The 20787-nt window shown below is 47.8% G+C and overlaps 1 protein-coding gene across 18 annotated transcripts in view; it reads right to left on the bottom strand.

Moving 5' to 3' along the window:
- The window catches only part of RERE (arginine-glutamic acid dipeptide repeats), a 464385-nt gene that overhangs the window by 10694 nt on the left and 432904 nt on the right, over window positions 1-20787 (bottom strand). For all 18 annotated transcript variants that reach the window (XM_001159509.7, XM_009447680.5, XM_054662477.2 and 15 more), the window contains 3 exons: window positions 2716-2878; window positions 1652-1744; window positions 962-1161 (listed from right to left, as the gene is read on the bottom strand). In XM_001159509.7, coding sequence (XP_001159509.2) covers window positions 962-1161; window positions 1652-1744; window positions 2716-2878 — 456 coding nt within the window. The remainder of the gene's footprint in view (window positions 1-961; window positions 1162-1651; window positions 1745-2715; window positions 2879-20787) is intronic.

The raw sequence follows: 20787 nt of genomic DNA, 5'->3' as shown, positions 1-20787 counted from the left end.
CAAGGGACTGTCCTGAACAACGTGTGCTGGAAATGAACCACACTTTCTGAGCGACAGAAAGTCGCCTGGGGCCATCTTTAAAGCACCCTACACCCTTTCTGTTTAATCCTCATAACCGTCCATTCTCCCAACCAAACCAAATGAAATCAAACACTTGTGGATTTAATCTGACAGGACAGGAAGTGACCCAAAGAGATGAAGCTGTCAAGTAAAGCAGCTCAGCTCCCCAAGCCACCAAGCGCTTCAGCATGTTTCTGCAAAGCCATGAGGGCTCAGAAGAGATCGGGAGACAATGGTTCTGGCTGGTTGACCTGCTCCCTTCTGAGTGAGCGGGGGCCGGGCTGCCAGCAGCCTCAACGGCATACAAGGGGCAGAGGAAGGTGGATGGTCCCACCCACCTGCCAGAAGGGGCCATAAGGGAGGCTGAAGGGAAAGACCCTGTCAGTACCCTCAGCCCCAAACCTGGAAAAAGCCTCTCCCAAAGTCCCTGGCACATTTCCAACCTAGGAAACAAAGTCTCTTTATGGGAGGAGCTATGCAGTGAGCAGAAAAATGTATCGGAAGTTTCCAAAACGGGATCAAACATTTAAAAAAAATCACAAACACACTAACACAAAAGAGCCTGCAAGTTTAAAATAGCAGAGATTTGATACAATGGAAGTGACACCACAAGCAGCAGCCTTGGAGAGCAAGAGGGGCCTTGGAGAGCCTGCACTGAGCCAGAAGCTAAGAGCTTGCTACAAAACCCAGAGCAGGATGCCACCCTGGGGCCCCTCCAAGGAGAGAACAGAGAACTCTTCCCAGCCCACAGGCAAGCTACCGCCTCGGGCAAAGCAGCTCCCCTCCAGGACTTTGTCTGGTAAACAAGACTTTCGCTTCCTCCCCCTGGGAGGCTCAAGCCCCCACACATCCCAGGAAACTGAAGAAGTTGCCAGGAGCCCCATGGCCCCAGGGGACTCACCGAGCCCCGACTCCGCCGTGTCCTCATGCTATGCTTCCCACTGAGCCCATCATCCTCTTCCTTGACGGGTTTGAACATAAACGGCGGCGGGTCCACGGGCTTCTCAATGGGCGGGAGCTCGCCGTATTTCTTGAAGTGGATGCGACAGTCGGTGCAAAGCAGGATGTTCTCCCGGCCTCCGTGGTGCCAATCTTTGGAGGCTGTGTGAGGGAAGTGGCGGGGGCCAACCTTGGAAACCATCCCTCTCCCTGGGGATGTCTGGGCAGAGGGGCCCTTCTGTGGGCTCTACCCAAACCTGATGCCACCAGCACCATGCAGCCCTGGGCCCCAACACCCCAGGGCTAGTGCTGCCCTGCTCCCCCAAGGCCAGGAGAGGGTTTCAGGGGCATCTGCTGCCCACTTCAACTTGGGGTGCCCAGGAAAAGCTGGCAGCAAGCTCCTGGGAACTACAGTGTCAACCCCCCAATCCCACTCAATCTGTCCTGCCTACCAGTCAGTATTCCATACCGACTGCCAAGCAGGGGAGTAAAGTAAACTAAACATTTCTAACTTTCTCTAATCCCGAAGCACAATGCAAATGTCAAATCAAGTACTGTCCCTGGCAGGTTTCCAGCTGGATGCATGAAATGTTCAGAACATGGAAGTGCTTGTGCCCCCGCCCCGCCCCGGGAGCGTGACGAGGCCACTTACTGGTGGTGAAGCAGTGGCGGCAGGCGTACCCCTTCAGCTCCTGCTCACTGTCCTCACTGTCGAAGTCATCTTCACTGGCTGAACTTAGGTCCACTGGGCGTGGCAGGCACATAGTGGGGGTGGGGGAGACACCATCATGCTCAGCCAAGGCCGGGCCGGTGGGGTGGGGGGGAGGGGGGACACCTGTGACCTCTGGCCTACTGCAGGTTCTGGCCACCAGTCAGAGCGGCTGGGTGCACAGGCTGAGGTAGGACAGTGTCTGCAAAGGACCACTTCGAGCTCCTCAGTGTCAGTCACCAGGACAGAGGGCCTGTGCGTGAGGCACCATACTCAAGGGCCTGCCCTGCCACTGATGCCCGTAACGGGTGAGTCTGAACTGGGACAAGCGCGTCCATGCTGCCTCCCTCCCTAATACGCCCAGGCAATCCTGAGAAATTCCAACTTCACCGAGCGCCCCCAACCAGTCCTGCTAGGTGATTTCTAGTCGCCTGCATGCGCAACACAGGCGCCCCTCAGGTTCAGCGTCCCGGGCCAGGACAGAGCTATAAGGCACTTTTGCTACACCCCAGTTTCTTAGGGGTGAGAAGGTGTGGGCTCCAGCATCATTAGATTGTACATCATACTGGGACCAAAAAGAGGATCTTGGTAAAGCAGGAGGAAAAAGAAGAAAGTGTTAATCTGATCTTCTTACAACCAAAAGTGCAATAAGAATTCAAACAGGACATCAAGTACATCATCTGTCAAATGGAAAACCTTCCCAGGACAAGGCCAAAAACATCCCAGGCCAAGACGTGTATTTTTTGTAAAAACCTAAGATGATGTTGAGTTTATGAGAAATATTTAAATGTACAAATAATGTTTTAAAGTCTCCCTCCTGAATCCTTGTCCTGCTCCCCGCCCCCACCATCGGTCTATGTTTAGGTCAGGCTTCACACATGCACTGGAGCACGGGTGCACACCCCCTCATGCTTCCCAGAGCCATCAGCTCCTACGGGCCCAGAGTGGGACAGGCTGCCCGTGAACAGTCTCCCTCCGCCCACTGTGATACCAAGACCCCTACTCACAGAATTCACTGGACGGGGGTCTGGAGGGTGTGTTGACGGGTGTGGACGTGGTGCGAGTCTTAATCCTCCTGAACACGGCCTGCCTGCGGTGCCTACGATGGGCTCGGGAGCTGGCTGCTTCGGGGGTCTTCTTCCAATAGTAATAGAAGGTGATCAGCTCCCCCTGCAAAAGAGAAGGGCTGACTGTGGGGGAGGGCCTGGGGCTTTTCCGTGCCCCACCGCACCCTCTCTGCCAGAGTGGAAAGCTGGGTGTGTAACAGCTGTGCCAGAGATGAGAATAAAGACCAGTCGCTCCTGGAGTTGGGAGAGGAACTGGGCTTGCCCAAGAAACAGCCACTGAGCTGCCCGTGGACTGCATGAATGGGGCCCGCCTCCTCAGCCCAGCACAGCTTGACTTCCAGACACCAAGAACAAGTACTTGTTGGGTGTCTGCTATGTCAGACCCCACCACTGTTGTACACATGGGAGGTACACATCATCCACAATGGACGAAAAGGAGAGAAGATTCCTGCCCACGAGGAGCTTACATTCTAGCTGTGTGTGCACGTGAGTCTGTGCATGTGTGTGAACACAACGATGCTTTCTTTACAGTAATGCCAGTGAAATCACACAGGTGTGAGAAGGAAATGCCCGGCCAGTTAGACTCCCCCAGAAACAACCAACTAACCAAAGCAAACTGCCCAGGTGGTGAGGAACCAGGGCCAAACAGAAGATGGGGAAGAACAGAGACCACATGCTCAGGAAACTGCTCCACAGCCTCCACCTGGCTCCATCTGAAGGCCCACATCTGACATGCCAGCACGACGTCCAGAGGCAAGGACTGGGCTTGGCAAAGAAAGACTACAAGAGGACAGACACACAGTGGTGCTGATGCAAAGGTGAAATGTCACACACCACAAGGTCAGGCTTCTTTTCATGGCCCAGCAGAAACAAAAGCAAGATATCTTTTTGGAAATATAGCAAATGTAAGCTTTTTAAAGAAAGGGCACTCTGGGCACCCCCAGCCCTCAGGGCGCTGCAGGCTGCCATCTCACCCTACACACAAAAGACGATTTCTTAAACATCCCAAGATAAAGTCTCTTTACCTAGAACTGAAAAAACAAAAAAAAAAAAAACAAAAAACAAACAAACAAACAAAAAAACCAAAAAACAAACACAGCCAAGTGAGAGAGCACAGATCACTTGGTTTCCCTCTAATTAAATCAACACTGTAGAAAGTCTATCAGCTTGGCGACTAGATGCTGGGAGTTGTCTTGGAGGTACCTGCACCCCCACTTTGTCTCATCAAACACTGTCTTGTGAATGGAGGAGGCAAAAAGAGAGGGGAAAGTGAGAGAGGGGGATGGAAAGACTAGTGTTGGAAGGACTAAAATAGACAAACCAAACAAAGACATGTAGCTGCCACATGACAAACTCACCCAATCAGACCAGATTTCATCCAAAACACCCCCAGAGGAAATGGCCTCAGAACACAGTGACAAGAGAGGTGGGCAGATTTTAGGTGGGGGGGTGGCTTCCGCAAGGCAGGGGATGCCGTGCCTTGAGTACTTGACTGCCCACAGCTGCATCTTATGCCTGGGCATTTTTGTAAGAAGTGGGACCACGGCTGCGGTCCCTAAAGGAGGGCTGGAATGCCTTGAAGGAGGGCTGACTGGCCTATAAAGCCCATCACATGTATCTCCTGGAGCACTGGACATGTCTCAACCTCCCCAAGCACTTAACACTTAACAAATTACTCCTAATCACCAATACCTAGCAGATGAAGCATAACCCCAGGCCAGCAGGGCCAGGGAGCCATCTCGGGACAAGCACACTCATGTCCCTACACGTATGTGCATGTGCCCACCCCTCGGTTCCACGAGATGGTAACTGAATGATAAGGAGAAATGCAGATACTGCCGTTGGAATTTCTGACTGGCTCCTCTCCCCCATGCTAGTCTAGGAATGCGAGCTACAACTGTCCCAGCGGGCACGAGCATCCTGGCCCCTAAGGTCATGATCTGTGAACCTCCTAGCTCTTTTCACTTCCTGCTTTCCAGACTTGGAAATGCATTTATCTATACTGATCCTTGGGTGTTGGCTAGACGGAAAAGATTCGTAAATCCCGCTAGGGGGTTACAAGATCACTGCTGACATAAACGCTGACTTGTGTCTGGTTTTCCTCTGAGAAAATATGGAAGAGAAATCAAGGCAAGGAGCAGTCACACTCCAAATGCTCTGTCCAAGGTCATGCTTCATGAGCTCAAAAGGGCAGCTGGTGCTGTGATAAGTCACAGCTCAATTCCAGAGCTTGAAAGAAGAATGAGAAAAAACTCAGTGGTTCCTTCTACTTCCTCAGTCCAAGTCATTTTAGGGGCTACTGAATGATAAAAGCTTGGGATGTGGCCAGGTGCGGTGGCTCACGCCTGTAATCCTAGCACTTTGGGAGGCTGAGGCAGGCGGATCACCTGAGGTCAGGAGATCGAGACCATCCTGGCTAACATGGTGAAACCCTGTCTCTACTAAAAAAAATACAAAAAATTAGCTGGGCATGGTGGCAGATGCCTGTATTTCCAGCTACTCGGGAGTCTGAGACAGGAGAATGGCGTGAACCCGGGAAGCGGAGCTTGCAGTGAGCCGAGATCGTGCCACTGCACTCCAGCCTGGGCGACAGAGTGAGCCTCTGTCTCAAAGAAAAAGAAAAAAAAAAAAAAGCTTGGGATGTAAGAAGAAATGCAAAGCTATAAGAGACAAAAGGGACCAAAAACGGGAGAGAAAAATCGAGTGAGAGGTGGTACCTGAGCCTCTGCCATGCCTCCGAGTCTTACCTGAAGGCTGTTAAAAAGCAGCAACCTGACTTTTCTAAATAGCATTTGTCTATAATGCAATATTGCTACACACAGTTATAATCAATTATTTCTATTTATCAAATATATATGTTTTGAAATGGCTTTAAAAGATAGTAACCTGCAGATCCCAGGTTAAGGGAAGAAGCCAGGCGCAGCAGTTTACGCCTGTAATACCAGTACTTTGGGAGGCTGAGGCAGGAGGATCACTTGAGGCCAGGAGTTCAAGACCAGCCTGGGCAACATAGTGAGATTTAGTCCCCCACCTCAAAAAAAAAAAAAAAAAAAAAATTATCTGGGCATGGTGGTGTGCACCGGCAGTCCCAGCTACTTGGGAGACCAAGGCAGGAGGATTGCTTGAGGCCAGGAGCTTAAGACAAGCCTGGGCCCTACAGGCCCAATCTCTACAAAAAAGTTTAAAAAATTAGCCCAGTGTGCTGGTGTGTGCCTGTAATAATACCAGCTATTCAGGAAGCTGAGACAAGAGGATCACTTGAGCCCAGGAGGCTGAGGCTGCAGTGAGCTACAACTGTGCCACCGCACTCCAGCCTGGGGGACAGGGCGAGAGGCCATCTCTTTAAAAAAAATAAAAGAACACTTAAAAACAAGAAGCCAGAGTTCAGTGAGGTAAGAAACTGCCCCATGCCAGACAGAAAAAAGGCTTAACTTTCAAACCTTTGCTCCTGGCTTCACTGATCTCTGCCAACAAGTGAAAAAAATCAAGACCCAAAAGAAAGAAATCTAACATTGAAATCAACATCAACTTTTTGTTGACACTTAAAGAAGAAGTAGTCCAGAACAGATTTCACCATCTGAGTGCCAAAGATGAAAATGACCAGGCAACTGGTTTCTCTTCAAATCGAATAAATCTTTCGCCTTTTACTAAAAAAAAAAAAAAAAAAAAAAAAAAAAAAGAAGAAGAAAAGAAAATGACCAGGCAGGAAGGACTGTCCTCCACAGCAGTGAAGTCACAGGTGGTAAGAACGGTAAACTTACAATTCAGGGAGGTGACAGGGTGACCAGAACTGTCATCCACTGCTGGTGAAAATACAGAATGCTCAAACCACGATATCTACCAAACAACCCAGCAATTCTTCTCTTATTTACCCAAAAGAAAAAAAAAATTCTCACACACAGACTTTCACGGATACATTCATAGAAACTATTCTATATATATATATATTTTTGAGATGGAGTCTTGCTCTGTTGCCCAGGCTGGAGTGCAGTGGCACGATCTCGGCTCACTGCAAGCTCCGCCTCCCGGGTTCACGCCATTCTCCTGCCTCGGCCTCCCGAGTAGCTGGGACTACAGGAGCCCGCCACCACGCCCGGCTAATTTTTTTTGTATTTTTAGTAGAGACGGGGTTTCACTGTGTTTGCCAGGATGGTCTCGATCTCCTGATCTCGTTATTTGCCTGCCTCGGCCTCCCAAAGTGCTGGGATTACAGGTGTGAGCCACCGCGTCCAGCCAGAAACTATTCTTAACAGTCCAAACTGGAAACAACCTAAATGACCACGAGCAGGAGAATGGATAAACAAATAATGGTATCCCCACATTCACTGGACTACAACTTGGCAATTAAAAGGCACAGACCACTGACACATGCAGCAACACCATGCTGCATGAAAGCAGGCAGACAGGGACGGTGGGTGCTGCGTGAGTCCTTCCCAGAGATCACAAAAACCAAACTAGCGGTTGCCAAGAGCCTGGAAGGTGGGGGACAAGAAACGAAAAGAACTCAGGTAAGCACTCCAGGGTGATGAAAATGCTCTGTAAGTTGAATGTGGTGTCATCGACACAAATGTATACGGTGGTCAAAACTCATGAAACTGTGTACTTAAAGTGGGTGCATTTTTATGGTATTCATACCATATATGGCAGGTTACGTCAATAAAGCTGAAGAAAAACAACAACAAATCCAGGCCGGGTTTTATTAGCTGCCTCTCAACCACTGTTATGCCTACCAAGGGACTCAACACTGGAATGGAGCGAGTCTAGGATCGGAAATGGCATATTGGTGACTGCATGGGTGGCAAGGTCTTGAGCACAAACAAAAGAACATGTCGGGGAAAGCTCTGGTTCTACAAATAGGGAGTAAAGCAGCTAGAGGCCTCGCCAGGAATGAAGTCAATTGAACTTTAATCAAACATGCATAGTGTGTGCTGCAGAGACCCGCTGCACATAAATTCAGTGAACAAAAGCTGTTGCAGAAATCAATAGCTTACTGAAACATTAACACAGGCAATCATTAATCAAAAGGCAGCTCCACAAAGGCAGCCTTGCAAATTAGCTCCTGATTTTGCTTGCAAGCAAACACAGAGGTATAAATGTTGTCGACATGAATGGCCTATAATCATCATTTTGCCCCTGATGCTCTCACCTCATCTCACAACAAGGTCTCACAGTCAACATATCTTATGTCTCGGTGCTATAATTGCACACAGCATGAGGAACTCAACTGGTTTAGTGCCTGGGCAGAAATGGGAAAGGAAGGGGGCGAAGTCATCTCCAACTGACAGTGTTCCCGGCTGCAGCTCTTGCCAAGAGAAGTGCTCAAATCCATTGGGCTATATTTAGCAGATTCTCTCTCCTTTCCTTTTTCTTTTGGCAGTGGGGGGGCTAAATTTTTCCCACAGGTCATATGCAAAAAGCCATTGGCAATGACAGGAGCTTGGCTCCTGGACTTAGGAGTCTCTTCCCAGCAGAGGTGTCTTTCCAGGCTATACACTAAGATGGAGTTAGGAAAATGAGCACCATTAGGTTCCTTTAATTTCCCATAAAAAGAAAAACAAGGGGAAGGGAGTGCCACACATGGAAGAGGGAGGGAAGAAGTAGTAAGCTGCTTGGCACCAGGCAATCTGGGTGAAGGGCCTTAGGAGAGAAGGAAAAAGCTAAGGACGCAGAGTCAGCTGACTCTGGGCCTAGTGGGGGGACAGCTCACCGGCAGCCGCTCCTGCCATCCAGGGGCCTGCTGGGCTCAGGCCACTTTCTCCTCCTCAGCCACCACTTTATTTCTGCCCCCTCCAGGGTTAGGCTGCGAGTCTATCAAGTTCACACAGACACAACATAAGACATCAGCGCAGGTCTTTAAGAGCTCCCTCCGCCGCCTGGGCAATCTGGGCTGGAGCAACAGGGGCCGGGGCTGCCTACCTCCTAGAGGCTGCCTGTACCCATTTCAGGTATTAATACTGGTTCTGCTGTTCTGGCCAGGCCCAGTTCTGCTTTATCTTGGGTAAGTGATAGGCAACCCGATCCAGGGGCCAAGTGGGTGCCCCTGTGTATGTGCATATGTGCACAGATGTGAGCAGGGTCTCCTCCCAGGCTTTCCAACAGGTCAATTTACCTGTGCGCATTTGGTAAACTAAACACTATCCACCAACAAAACTGCTATTTAATTTCCCACAGGCAGTGGAATGCTACGGGAAGAGAACCTGTAACCTGTCCTGTGATAAGCTACATGTCTTCTCTCTCTTTAGGGGCATGGGGGAGTGAAAGAGTAGAACAGATTGTTGAAGAGGAAGGCACTGGAAGCATTTTGACTATAAAAGGCTCATTCGTAGCAAGCATGCCTGTTTCAAACAGTATGGGGCCCAGCTTCTCTTCTGCCCGAGCCCAGCATGAACTCCTCAGACAGGATCCTCTGAGAGGCTGACATGGAGGCAGGAGAAGGTTAAATCAATGGTTTCTGCTGTCCCATATTAGAAGCATAAGGGTACACCCAAGATTGAGTCCCACTTTTTTTGGTAATTATATCATTATTACCACATCACCCAAGAAGTCTGGACACCCCCCTGAGGAAGGGGAGGGAGTGCAATAGAAGATGAGGTCTGGAGACCCCCACACACGGCATCCAGGGTGTCTGCAGCCTGCCAGCTACCATCGTGTGTGTGTGTGTGTGTGTGTGTGTGTGTGTTTTCGTGTTCTTCTAATTAAGCCAAAGAGTGAGTGTGTGTGTGTGTGTTTTCGTGTTCTTCTAATTAAGCCAAAGAAGGACTCAGTCCTTTGTAAATGACCGTATGCGCACCCCCTTTCAATTCAGTTCACAGAGAACAGTGAGAATCTTCCATTGTCACAACACAGTTTTATGACCAACAGCAAAGAATGATGAGGACTGCTGGCCTTACAGCTATGTTAAGGAAGGCCCTGGAACAGCAGTTTCCTGCATCCTTGCCCATGCAGACAGAGGGGAGATACAGGCAGGCAGGCATCTAAACCAGATCTCTGCAACGTCACATGTGCCCAGGCTCTGGCCTTGTGCCACTAGTGAGGGTCAGCTGCAGCTCCTTTCTTTTTCACAAACGAAGTTTCCAATGGGCACCCTTTCTGGGCCATGCATCGCCCACTAAAAAGGAGGGGGCAGTCGGAGAGAAGGGGGATGAGGAGGCAGGCCTGGAAGCTTCTCATGGATAACAGGATTATAAACACAATTTCTTTCCGAAGCTATTTCACAGGTCCTCGAAGCCCACCTACCACTGTCAGCTGAGCAGACTGTAGTTACGTGATGGGACAGGAGCCACCAGGGGCAGGGCTGCTGAGTGCACATCCTTATACGCACCTGACCCCATCGCAGAGTTTTAGAAGTAAGCATTTAGAAGAAATCATTTTAATTCTTTAAGACACAAGATTATCTGTTCCTATGGCTAAACAAATATTTTAACATGAATACAGAAGGAGCAGCTAAATAATCTCTACACAATGCCTTAACTCTCGGTGCTAATGTGCAATTAGAATCAGAATGTTGTTCCCCTGCTTAAACTTTTGTTTGAAAAAATGCCCCACAGTGAGCATCTGGCTCCTTCTTTGGTGGTACACGTAAAGGGGATGAAGAAATCCACCCCTTCCTTATTAAGTGGAGAGATCTAAAACTTTTTTTTAAGGTATGTTTTTTCAGGGAGAAATCCCAGCAAGCAACAAATAATAAAAAACAAGGCCTCAAATTATGTAGGGCAGAGAGGGAGAAAGAAACATGGTGTAGAGCTGCTTCCTAAACCCGGGCCCAGAGAGTGAGCCAGACCATGAGGAAAGAGCTGTGGCCCTGAGAGCCGGTCCCAGGAAGTCTGCATGCGACGCTGTCCCCTGAAGAGCTGCCCTAACTGGAGTGCTCCAACGCTGCTGCCGAGTGCAGTCAGGAATATTTCCTGGCATGGAATCCTATGCGAGTCATTCTTTCCTTTCCCTCCCCAACGATTCAAGGGCTGGATCTGACAACTGTTCAGAACATCTGAGGTGAGAAGCCGGGCACTGGGCAGAACCAGCGGCGATATTCAGGAGCAGCCACCTTCTACAGATCTTTTTCCAGGAGGCAACTGGTTGTCTTCCAGTAACAACTCTGGTAATTAAAGCACTGTTCTCCTGGGCTCCTTCTTTTGTTAACCAACCGAATCCTCTAATCCCTAAAGGAGCCTGGCACTGTCAGCGGGCTCTGCTGCTAATCGTTAAATATCACCTCTGTGGTCTCTGAGTGCAGCAGGGAGAATGATGATCTGCTTGAAGGCACATGCAGAGAAGTGGAATTCTGAAATCTCAGCCTCCTACGTTCAAGAGGCCGAAGGGCTCTGATCTAAACCGCCACCCACGAGGAAGCCCACAGTGAGGAGGCAGCTGCCTCCAGGCAAGGCAGTCCCTCGGTGCCACCTCCAGATCTTCTTCTGGGGAAAGGCAAAGGGAAAGGAGGGAAGTTACATGAAGGTCTTGTGGCTTTAACTTGTAAATAGGTGGGGCCAGTCTAAGACACTATGAAGATGTTCCTTACCCAGGCACCTTTTTATAACATTTTAAAAAATCAGTTAAAAAAAAATTTTTTTTTTACCACTACATACCACTGCATTTGTACAGTGCAAAGGAACTGTAATAGCTCAAGATTTTTGCCAACACTGAACACTGTAATGAGATTTCCTAAGCTCTGTGTTGTTCTGGTTGATGAACTCAGCCACTTGCTAATCCCACCCTGGCCCCACACCTCCACTCAGACGTCTGGGACCTGAGGTCCTGCCACAGCTCTTCCCTGGGCCGGCCCTCCCATGCTGCACACAGACCAGGTGAGTCTTCCCAAAGCCCCGCTAGTACCTTGCCACTTCTTCTCCAAACGGCCAAAGGTTCCTCAGGGCCTAAGGAACAAAGGCCCAGCTGCTTGACTACTTCTTCTGAGACTTTCTCTGTGTTACCGGAAGACTTTTCTACCATATTCCTTTCTACCATATTCCCCCACCTCACGGCCTTTGGCTTATGTCAAACACAATGGCCAGTTTTCTGTTCCTCAGCACTCTCCTGCCTGCTGGGTGAGCCCCTGAGCCCCATACCACCCCCACCTCCTCCTCTGTCCAGGCCCTGTAGTCCTCCTCATCACTCAGGACTCAATTCATCACATTTGCTGCCTTCTTCTCCATGAAGCCTTCCCTTCACTTCACTCCCCCACCACTGGATGGCATCATACAGGTTTCACTCCTACATCTTTTCATTCCCGCCTCTGTGCTGGCACAGACAGGCTTCCCTGTGCTGTAACCATACATGGGCCCACCCAACTTGCCAAAGTACGTGCTCATCTCATCTGTGAGTACCCCACAGGTCTAAGACAACATCTTGAATAAGTATTCAGTAAACATCTGATGAAATGATTATTTCTGGAGAATTAAAATTCACCTGAAATTAAAAGGATAAAACTTTTGAGAAATGGATACCAAATTGCCACTTTCTTATTTTGCCATGTAAGGTCATTAGAAGTAACTGCCTCCTGATCTCATCATTATTTTGTAAAAGAAATGACATTTTATCTCCAAAAAAGTAAACAGAAAAAGTTCTTTGATTACATTTACTGTTAGGAAAAATGGCTACATTTATTTCTCATGGGCCAGTGAAAACGCAATCCACATGCCGATGTTTGGAAGTGGCTGCTCTGAAGGTGAGTATCATGGAATGGTGGCTTAGGAAGCCACTGAAAATGCTTCCTCACTCAGCAGCCACTGAAAATGTTTCCTCACTCAGCAGCCACTGAAAATGCATCCTCACTCAGCAGCTTTATTTACAAACAAACAAGCAAACAACATTTTACTATGAAATCTACAATGATAACTAAGCTAAGCCATATCTTTTTATATCTTAATATATATTTATCTTTTACATATACTTTATCTTCATCTTTATTTATATTTTATCTTCACAGACTCCCAAATAGATAAACCTTCATTTTCCCTGCTTTACAAATGAGGCAACTGAAGCACAGTGAGATGAAGCCATGTGGCCAAGCTCAGTTTCAATGAAGTCTAACGCCCTTAACCTTAGACTCTGCCAATGAAGTCTAACGCCCTTAATCTTAGACTCTGCTGTGCTGCTGCTCTAAAACGTTCGACCATCATGGTTTAAAGCACTAAGAGGAAATAGCCATCTAGATTTTTTTAAGTGAGGGGGGCAAATTTGGGCTATCTTTGATCTCTGGAATCTCTGAAGTTCAACGCAATAGCATCTTAATCCTCATACCTGGACCTTCAGCAGTTATGGCTGAAGAGCACAAAAGATCCCTGTGCATCCTGGTAACAACAGGATGCCAGCCTTCCCAGCTCAGGGTAGAGCCCCCATCCCAGCACCCATGGACTACAGAACTGCACCTGCTTGAAGCAACTTCAGGGGCACCCAAATCAGAAGCACATTTGGTAGCCATGAGTGAAGATTTAGAATTATGCACATGTCTATAGAAATGCTTTCTGCTTCCTGTACCAAGAACAACCTCTATGACGACATGAGACAGACGCTGGGAGCCTACAACCATGAACCCTCCCCACCTCACTACCTACTTACCATACCTCACACCACCCACCAGCTTCTGATATAGGAGAAGCCCCCTGGCCTACTTTTGGCTCTAGGCAACATATGTCCCAGAAATGTGCCAATAAGTGGCCTTCACCTGCCTCTTGATCCAAAAGCAGTGATGCCTGAGTCTAGATAAGGTAGAGTCCCTAAAGAGATATGGGCTCTGCCCAAAAAAAGATGTTTGCATACACCTACTATACAAAGCATCTTTCCAAACTGCTTCCAGCTAGAAGTATCCATTTAAATCAGTGGTTCTGAACTGCGGCTCAAAACTGTACAGGTGTTGGAGGGATCCCAGGGTGGGTCTGCTGAACCTCTATGACCTTGTTGCTACCCACTGCAAGCAGATCTATTTAAAAAAAATTATATTCATTGATCAAGCAATAGATAACTATTGGTTTCCTTGTTTGTTTGTAAATAAAGCTGCTGAGTGAGGAAGCGCTGACAGTGGCCTCCTAACTTCAAATTAATTACAAAATAATAGTAATTAAAATAATTTAAAAATAAATAAATAACAGATTTGGAAACCACTCATTTGAAGGCAAAGATTGAGGCCACTGCAAAACAGTCTAAAGCCCAGGCTGAACTGAAAGACTCCCACGACATGAGGGGAATCACCCCGGCCTCCGGCCTGGAAGCCCTGGGCAGTTCCGACACAATTTCACTTACATGGAACCCACACACAAGGGCCCCCTTGGAGGCTTGTATTTCTAAACCTCTTGGAGGTTTATTTCTTGTTTTACTGAACTGTTTGTTTAAATATAGGATGTAAATATTTTAAGTGTAATAATGCTAATACCAGAAAAATCTTGTTTTCTCGGTAGAGCCTCCCAAACCCTAAGAATTCATTTGTTGACATCACTTTTCTTTCCCACAAGCTGAACACTTCATTATTTCCTGAATTCATTTTATTAGAGTTCAGAAACAGGGCAAGTGGGATTTCACTGACGTTGGTTCTATCGCCACCTCACCTTTCTTGATGTTTTCTACCAGCAAAGGGGGACGAGACGAAAGAAAAAACGAAAGCCATAAAACTGTTAAAACTACCATTCTCTATCTCGTAAACATTTTTCTATTTATTGGCCTTTCATTATATGTGCAATCTTATTATCCCTGCACAGCATCAAAGTGACATCCGTCAGGGTCACCCTATAAAATATACATCGGCAATGTAACGTTTAATGACGGGAACGGGATGAACGATGAAGGATGAGAGAGCGAGGCCTGCCGCAGGACGTTTGAAAGGGATCATCAGTTATATCTGTGCATTTCCCGAGGTGATAATTGAATGACAGGGGCTGGAGGGAAATCCATTTTTGAGCTCAAAAAAGATAGTTAGGAGAAAAATGTTTTTGTATTGGAAGCATGTAATGACTGCCAGGAAATGGGAACAGCTACTCTAACAACACTTCTTCTTATATTTTATGGTTTTTATGGATGCACAGCAAATTATCATGTATAATCCATTTCTGCAAGCTGAATTTTAAAATTCCTCAATACAAAGAAAGGAAAAGAAAGGGTACTTAATTTTCTCACTGCATTACCTTTAATAAAAGGAGCGGAAACAAAAATTACACTTCAAAGCACAAAAACACAAGTACAATACCGTACCCTCTTCAAGATGTTTAACGTCTCATCTCTTTCACCTGAATTTTGGACTTCACCTAAGGCAAACATCTTAGAAAAATTCAGGCAAGCCTGCAAACCAGGCCCCGGCTTCTCTGTGCTCTTGTGTAAACGTGCAACCAGAGCCCTCTAGCAAAGAAGCTCCAGGAAGGAAGGGGAGAGACTGCAGCTGTCTTTATGCAACTGTATCGGCTGAACTGTGTCCTCCCTCAAATTCCTACGTTGAAGCTCTAACCCCCAGGGCCTCTCAATGTGACTTTATTTGGAGACAGGCTCTTCCAAGAGGTGATTATGTTAAAATGAGGTCAAGTGAGCCCTAATCCAGTATGACTGGTGTCCTTATAAGAAGAGATGAGGACACAGACACCCACAGAAGGAAGACCACGGGAAGACACAGGGAGAAGATGGTATCTACAGCCAAGGTGAGAGGCCTCAGGAGAACCAACCGTACTGAACTCTGGTCTTGGACTTCCAACTTCCAGAACTGTAAGAAAATAAGTTCTGTTGCTGAAGCAACCCAGTCTACGTTATTCTGTCATGGCAACCACAGCAGACTAATACATAAGCCTAAGGACAGGGCTTCATGGTGAGCCTTGAGGAAAGGAGAGGAACCAGCAGAGAAGTGAGGCCTGCTGAATGAACCTCTAAGCCCTGGGCTGTGAGACGGGGCTCATGGAGCTGACTGTCAGCAGTGAAGATGCAGTCTGCTGGGGGAGAAGAACAGGTGCCAAAGGGTAGAGTAATGTGGGCAAGAGCAAAATAATTTTCTACTTTAAGTGGGGCCAAACCTCGCAGCTTATCCCAGCAGCTCTAAAGGGCAAATGCCACACAGTTCCCTCACGACGGCTGCATTCTGACCCAGGAGAACCAGCCCAACTCCAGAACAGCTCTCAGATGCTGTGGATCTAAAGACAGCTGGCTCGCGTGAAGGGACACGGGGGAAGGAAGAGAACCACAAGATGGGAAGGAAAACTGCTGCCAGCAGAACACAAAGGAAGAACCCTCCAGAGTCTCTGCGGGCCTGTTTCTGACCACTTAATTCTGGTCAGTTTCCACAGGCAAGAGCCCAGCTCCATGGGGCTGGGCCCGCCCCGCACAGCCTCCCATGAAGCTGCGACCGGGGAAAGGAGGGTCATGCAGCCCATACTTCACAGACAGACAAACGTGTGAGGCTCTCTGACCACCACAGCTCTGTGGTTCCAGGGGTTTCCAAGCCACTGTTCTGGGTTCCTCACATCAACAGACACACTGCAGTTGAGAAAACACACACAACGGGAACCACCAGGGGTTCGGGTGTAATTAATGAAAACAGCCATGGATCTCCGAATCTGTGACTGTGACTGTGATATGGGCTCCAAGGATTCTCTCCTGCTTCATATCTAGGTCTCCTCAAAGGTTCTTTACAGAGGGCGGCTGGCTCTCCCTTAAGAGGCCCAGGAAGTGTGGGACTGGCAGCGCCACCCTATGCAGGCTGCTATGCATGTGGGGCCCATAGGGGGCACACGGGGGTCACTGTCTAGACTCTAGGAAACCGCTCCCTACTCCAAAGGGAATTTGCAAAGATGATGGGGCTAACTCCCCAGAGGAGAGCCAGGAGCTCCCTTTTCCATTTAACACACAAGTTGAATACGAGACGGACCTAGATCTCTGCAACACGCTGTGTAGTGGGGAAGCCTGCGGGGCTGGGTGGGATCACTTCACCTAATGCAGCACGTATGCCACAAACTCACCACAGCACACCTTAGCCTGCATCAAATCCTGGCCGCTCCTGTTCTGGAGACAAATCACCACTGTTGTCATGATGGGTGACCTCAGTCACCCCACTCCAATGCCCACCTCACGGCTGACATGGCATGTGGCAGGAGGAGGTATGTCACTGTGCTCCCAGAACATACCATAACCCCATCCCTCCCACCCATGCATGTTTATGCTGGGATTGGTTTGTGGTGCAAAGGTGCCCTTGGCCTTCTCTCGGGAAGTAATTTTTTCCTTCATGCCCACATGGCAAAAGGCCTGCCTCTCTTGGCATGAGAATCTCTAACAGCCTCAGAGCAAGCCATGCTGATGATGAGCTCTGTGTCCTCACCGCTCAAGCCTAGGTCCCAGACACAACTCCCAAAAGTCAACAAGCTTTTTTTTTTTTTTTAAACAAAACAAAACAGAGCCTTGCTCTGTTGCCTAGGCTGGAGTGCAGTGGCATGGTCTCAGCTCACTGCAACCTCCACCTCCTGGGTTTAAGCGATTCTTCTCCCTCCACCTCCTGAGCAGCTGGGACTATAGGCGCGTGCCACCGCACCTGGCTAATTTTTGTATTTTTAGTAGGGATGGGGTTTCACCATGTTGACTAGGCTAGTCTCAAACTCCTGATCTCGTGATCCGCCTGCCTTGGCCTCCTAAAGTGCTGGGATTACAGGCGTGAGCCACCAAGCCTGGCCCATCAAGAGCTTTTTTAAACACTTGAGTTTCCAGCTGCAGAAAGCTTCAGAAACTTTTCAACACAAGTCAAAATCCTCAGCAATGAAGGAGAACAGAAAGGTAGAGATTTCTCTTTAAGGTGACTTCAGACTTGAGCCCATGGCCCAGGAGCCCCTCTGCTGATGAAGGAACCAAAGTCAGGGCAGAGAGGGGCGTTCCAGAGCTGGACCTTGGAGTCCTGGTCCTGAAAGTGCTCAGCGCTGCTGTAACGTCTGCCAGGGCTTGGGAGCCTCCATCTCCTACCACGTTCGGCTTCTTGAGTCCTTCCCTGGGTAAAAGGGACCAATGGTTTTTCCCACACGTCCTGCCTCTGACCCCAGGCTCTCCTTGGGTGCAGACACCTGGAACGCCTTCTCCTGGTCGCTGCTGGCCCACCCCGCCAGCTCTATGTGCTGTCATCCACACCGCCTCATACACACTCTTTACTGACCCATAGGAAGCGAGTTTCTGATGCGCCTGTTTCCATGATTACCAACTCTCTCATTCAGTTGTGACCTTTTTGTGGCTCATACATCACTGAGTCCTGCAGGATATCAAGTTATGTCTATAACATGATTCCCCTCCTCCCTTTCCTCCGACTGCACTCTAAACTGCAAGTGAACAGGGGATGTGGCCACTCTAAACCTTGTAACCTGAGCAATCATTAGCAGAGTGCCTGACACAAGATGGGTGCTCGGGAAACGCTAATTTGAACTGAGATCTATCACAGACACACAGACATAGAAGAATTATACTGCACCAGAAATACATAAAACAGAGGAGTCACTAACAGTCATAAAAGTGAAATAACTCAGTTTCAGTGATAAGAAATTTGGAAATCTTTTTCAGTGAACCATTTCAAAATTGAGCTAAACACACATAGGTGGAAAATTAGTTACGAGAATCAAAATTATTCAAGGTAATTATTATTTCCCTTAATTTATCTGTACATTAAAGTAAAAAACAAAACAAAATGAAAACAAAACACAAAGAGTCCCTTGATCCATTTAATTAGTTAAGGTTACTCTCAAAAATGAAAATGATTTCCCCAGCCCCGGGGACACGCCAGTGTGAAATGAGAACAAGAGTCTTACGGGGAGTGTTCCTGCACATACACGTATGCACTAATGTGCGCTTGGAATTTACCAGAACACATGTGTTTTTTGTTTTACAAATCTATGATGAAACCACACAGGCCTTGGCTTGACACTGTTCCAGGGGCTAGGTCTTAACCTGAATTAACCAAGCTGCACTGTGGTCCAATGACACTTTGGCACTAAAAGAATAACTTCCATTTTTCTGAGGCTGAGCGTTTTCTCATTTCACGCTGTGAGAATCCTCTGGACCTGCCTTAAGAGCACTCAGGAAAGTGGTTACAGTCAAAATCTTCCTCTAAGGATTAGTAATAACACAGGACCAAAGCTCAAAAGCAGGAGAAAGTGAGCACCAAATTCCTACAGTGTGCTGGAGCACATAGAGACTTCCTGCAGGCAGATAGCAAGAGGCTCTGGGATTATGCCTGCAAGCTAGCCATGCTGCTAGGCTCTTAACAAAACAGAACAAGGACAGCCTGCTGGGCTGTGGCCTGAAGCACCAGTAATGACAGCTCTCTGCCAACGGCAGTGGTCAACGCTTCCACCAGCTTGGCTCCAGTGATCTCAGGTCCACCTTTGTGCCCACAAGTATCCCAATTTCTTCAGGACCAGGTGGCACTCTCAGCTGCCTCCACATGAATTAACGAAACTCAATTCACAGCTTAGGCCTTGGCTCAGCCACGTGCGCGTGCGTGCGTGTGCATGAGAGAGCGCGCATGCTGGGAAAGAATGGAGAAAAACAATGAACAAACATTGACTGTCTAGCCTTTTTCAACTGGAGTTCTTAAAATGAAGTGACTATTAATATTTTCTCAATTCTCCTATGAACGGAACATAACAGGTACCTTTCTAGATGCACAGGCAAGACGTTACTACGTTACACACAATGGATGCCCGGCTTCTGAGGCTTACCTCTCTCAGAACTCCGAGTGAGAACGGCTGCCACTGGCTGCACGACCTTGAGCAAATTCCCTAACCTCTCTTGGCCTCTGTTTCTTCATTTTAAAAATGGAGAAAAACAACCACAGGAAGGTTAAGGAACCTCCTCGAGACTCTCCTTATCTAAAAACCTGGGCTGCCTGGCCACGAGCTCCCTCCTTTATAGGGTTGTGGTGAGGATGGAAGTGCCAAAAAGGAGCCGGCACACATGCTCAGTAAGTGACAGGATTTTTTCTTAAAAATCCTTTTCCATCTGGGAAAAGGACCAGAAACTCAGAACTAAGTTCACCTTAAAGGACTATTTTAATTGACTAAGTTAAAAAAAAAAAAAAAAAAAGAAGTCTTTCAAAGAATGGTTTCTGCAACCAACTTCCTTCCTCTATCATGTTTCCCCTAGAACGACAGTGCCTTATGTACTCAAAGAATAAGAGAATGTTAGAGATGGTGAATGGTAATGCTGTCTGGGCCTAGTTCACAATCTGAAAGATAAGCGGGGTCAAGGAGAAGAGTATTCTGTCTGAAGATCCCAGCTGCAACCAGCAGAACCATAAATGCCCAACAGCCCACTGAGGCCACCTAAGAAGCCTGTCTCCACCCAGGTCCAGCTTCTCTCTTACATAATCGGCAACAGAATGACACCACACAAGATCATTAAACATTTCAGCAGGAATAAAAACGAAACCAAGAGAATGCACCTGCCAATCTATATCAGGCAACTATGGGGTTTATGAGCCGTCCTTGCACTTTAACGCAGAATTAGCTTTGATGCACAGATTGGAAAGGTCCAGCTTAAGGGACTTAGAACATCCCATTATTTAATTTTATGACACCATCACTCCACTCTTAAATGTGTCGAAGAACATACACTTATGTTACAATTTATGCCCAAGGGCCGGGCGCGGTGGCTCACACCTGTAATCCCAGCACTTTGGGAGGCTGAGGTGGGTGGATCACGAGGTCAGGAGTTTGAGACCAGCCTGACCAACATGGTGAAACTTTATCTCTACTAAAAATACAAAAATTAGCCGGGTGTGGTGGCACGCACCTGTAATCCCAGCTACTTAGGAGGCTGAGGCAGGAGAATCGCTTGAGCCCGGGAGGTGAAAGTTGCAGTGAGCTGAGATCGCGCCACTGCACTCCAGCCTGGGTGACAAAGTGAGACTCTGTCTCAAAAAATAAATAAAATAAAATGAAATAAAAAGGTATGCCAAACTACAATGAATTCTATTGCCGAATTTTAAAAATATTCACTTATGATAATGTGGGGCTCACTAGAGTGTCACAAACTCCAGAATGAAAATTGGTGGCTTAGATTACAAACTCTCTTAGT

Source organism: Pan troglodytes, chromosome 1 (genome assembly GCF_028858775.2).
Source record: "Pan troglodytes isolate AG18354 chromosome 1, NHGRI_mPanTro3-v2.0_pri, whole genome shotgun sequence".
In the NCBI taxonomy this organism is placed as follows: domain Eukaryota; kingdom Metazoa; phylum Chordata; class Mammalia; order Primates; family Hominidae; genus Pan; species Pan troglodytes.
This window is presented reverse-complemented; position numbering and strand designations above follow the sequence as displayed.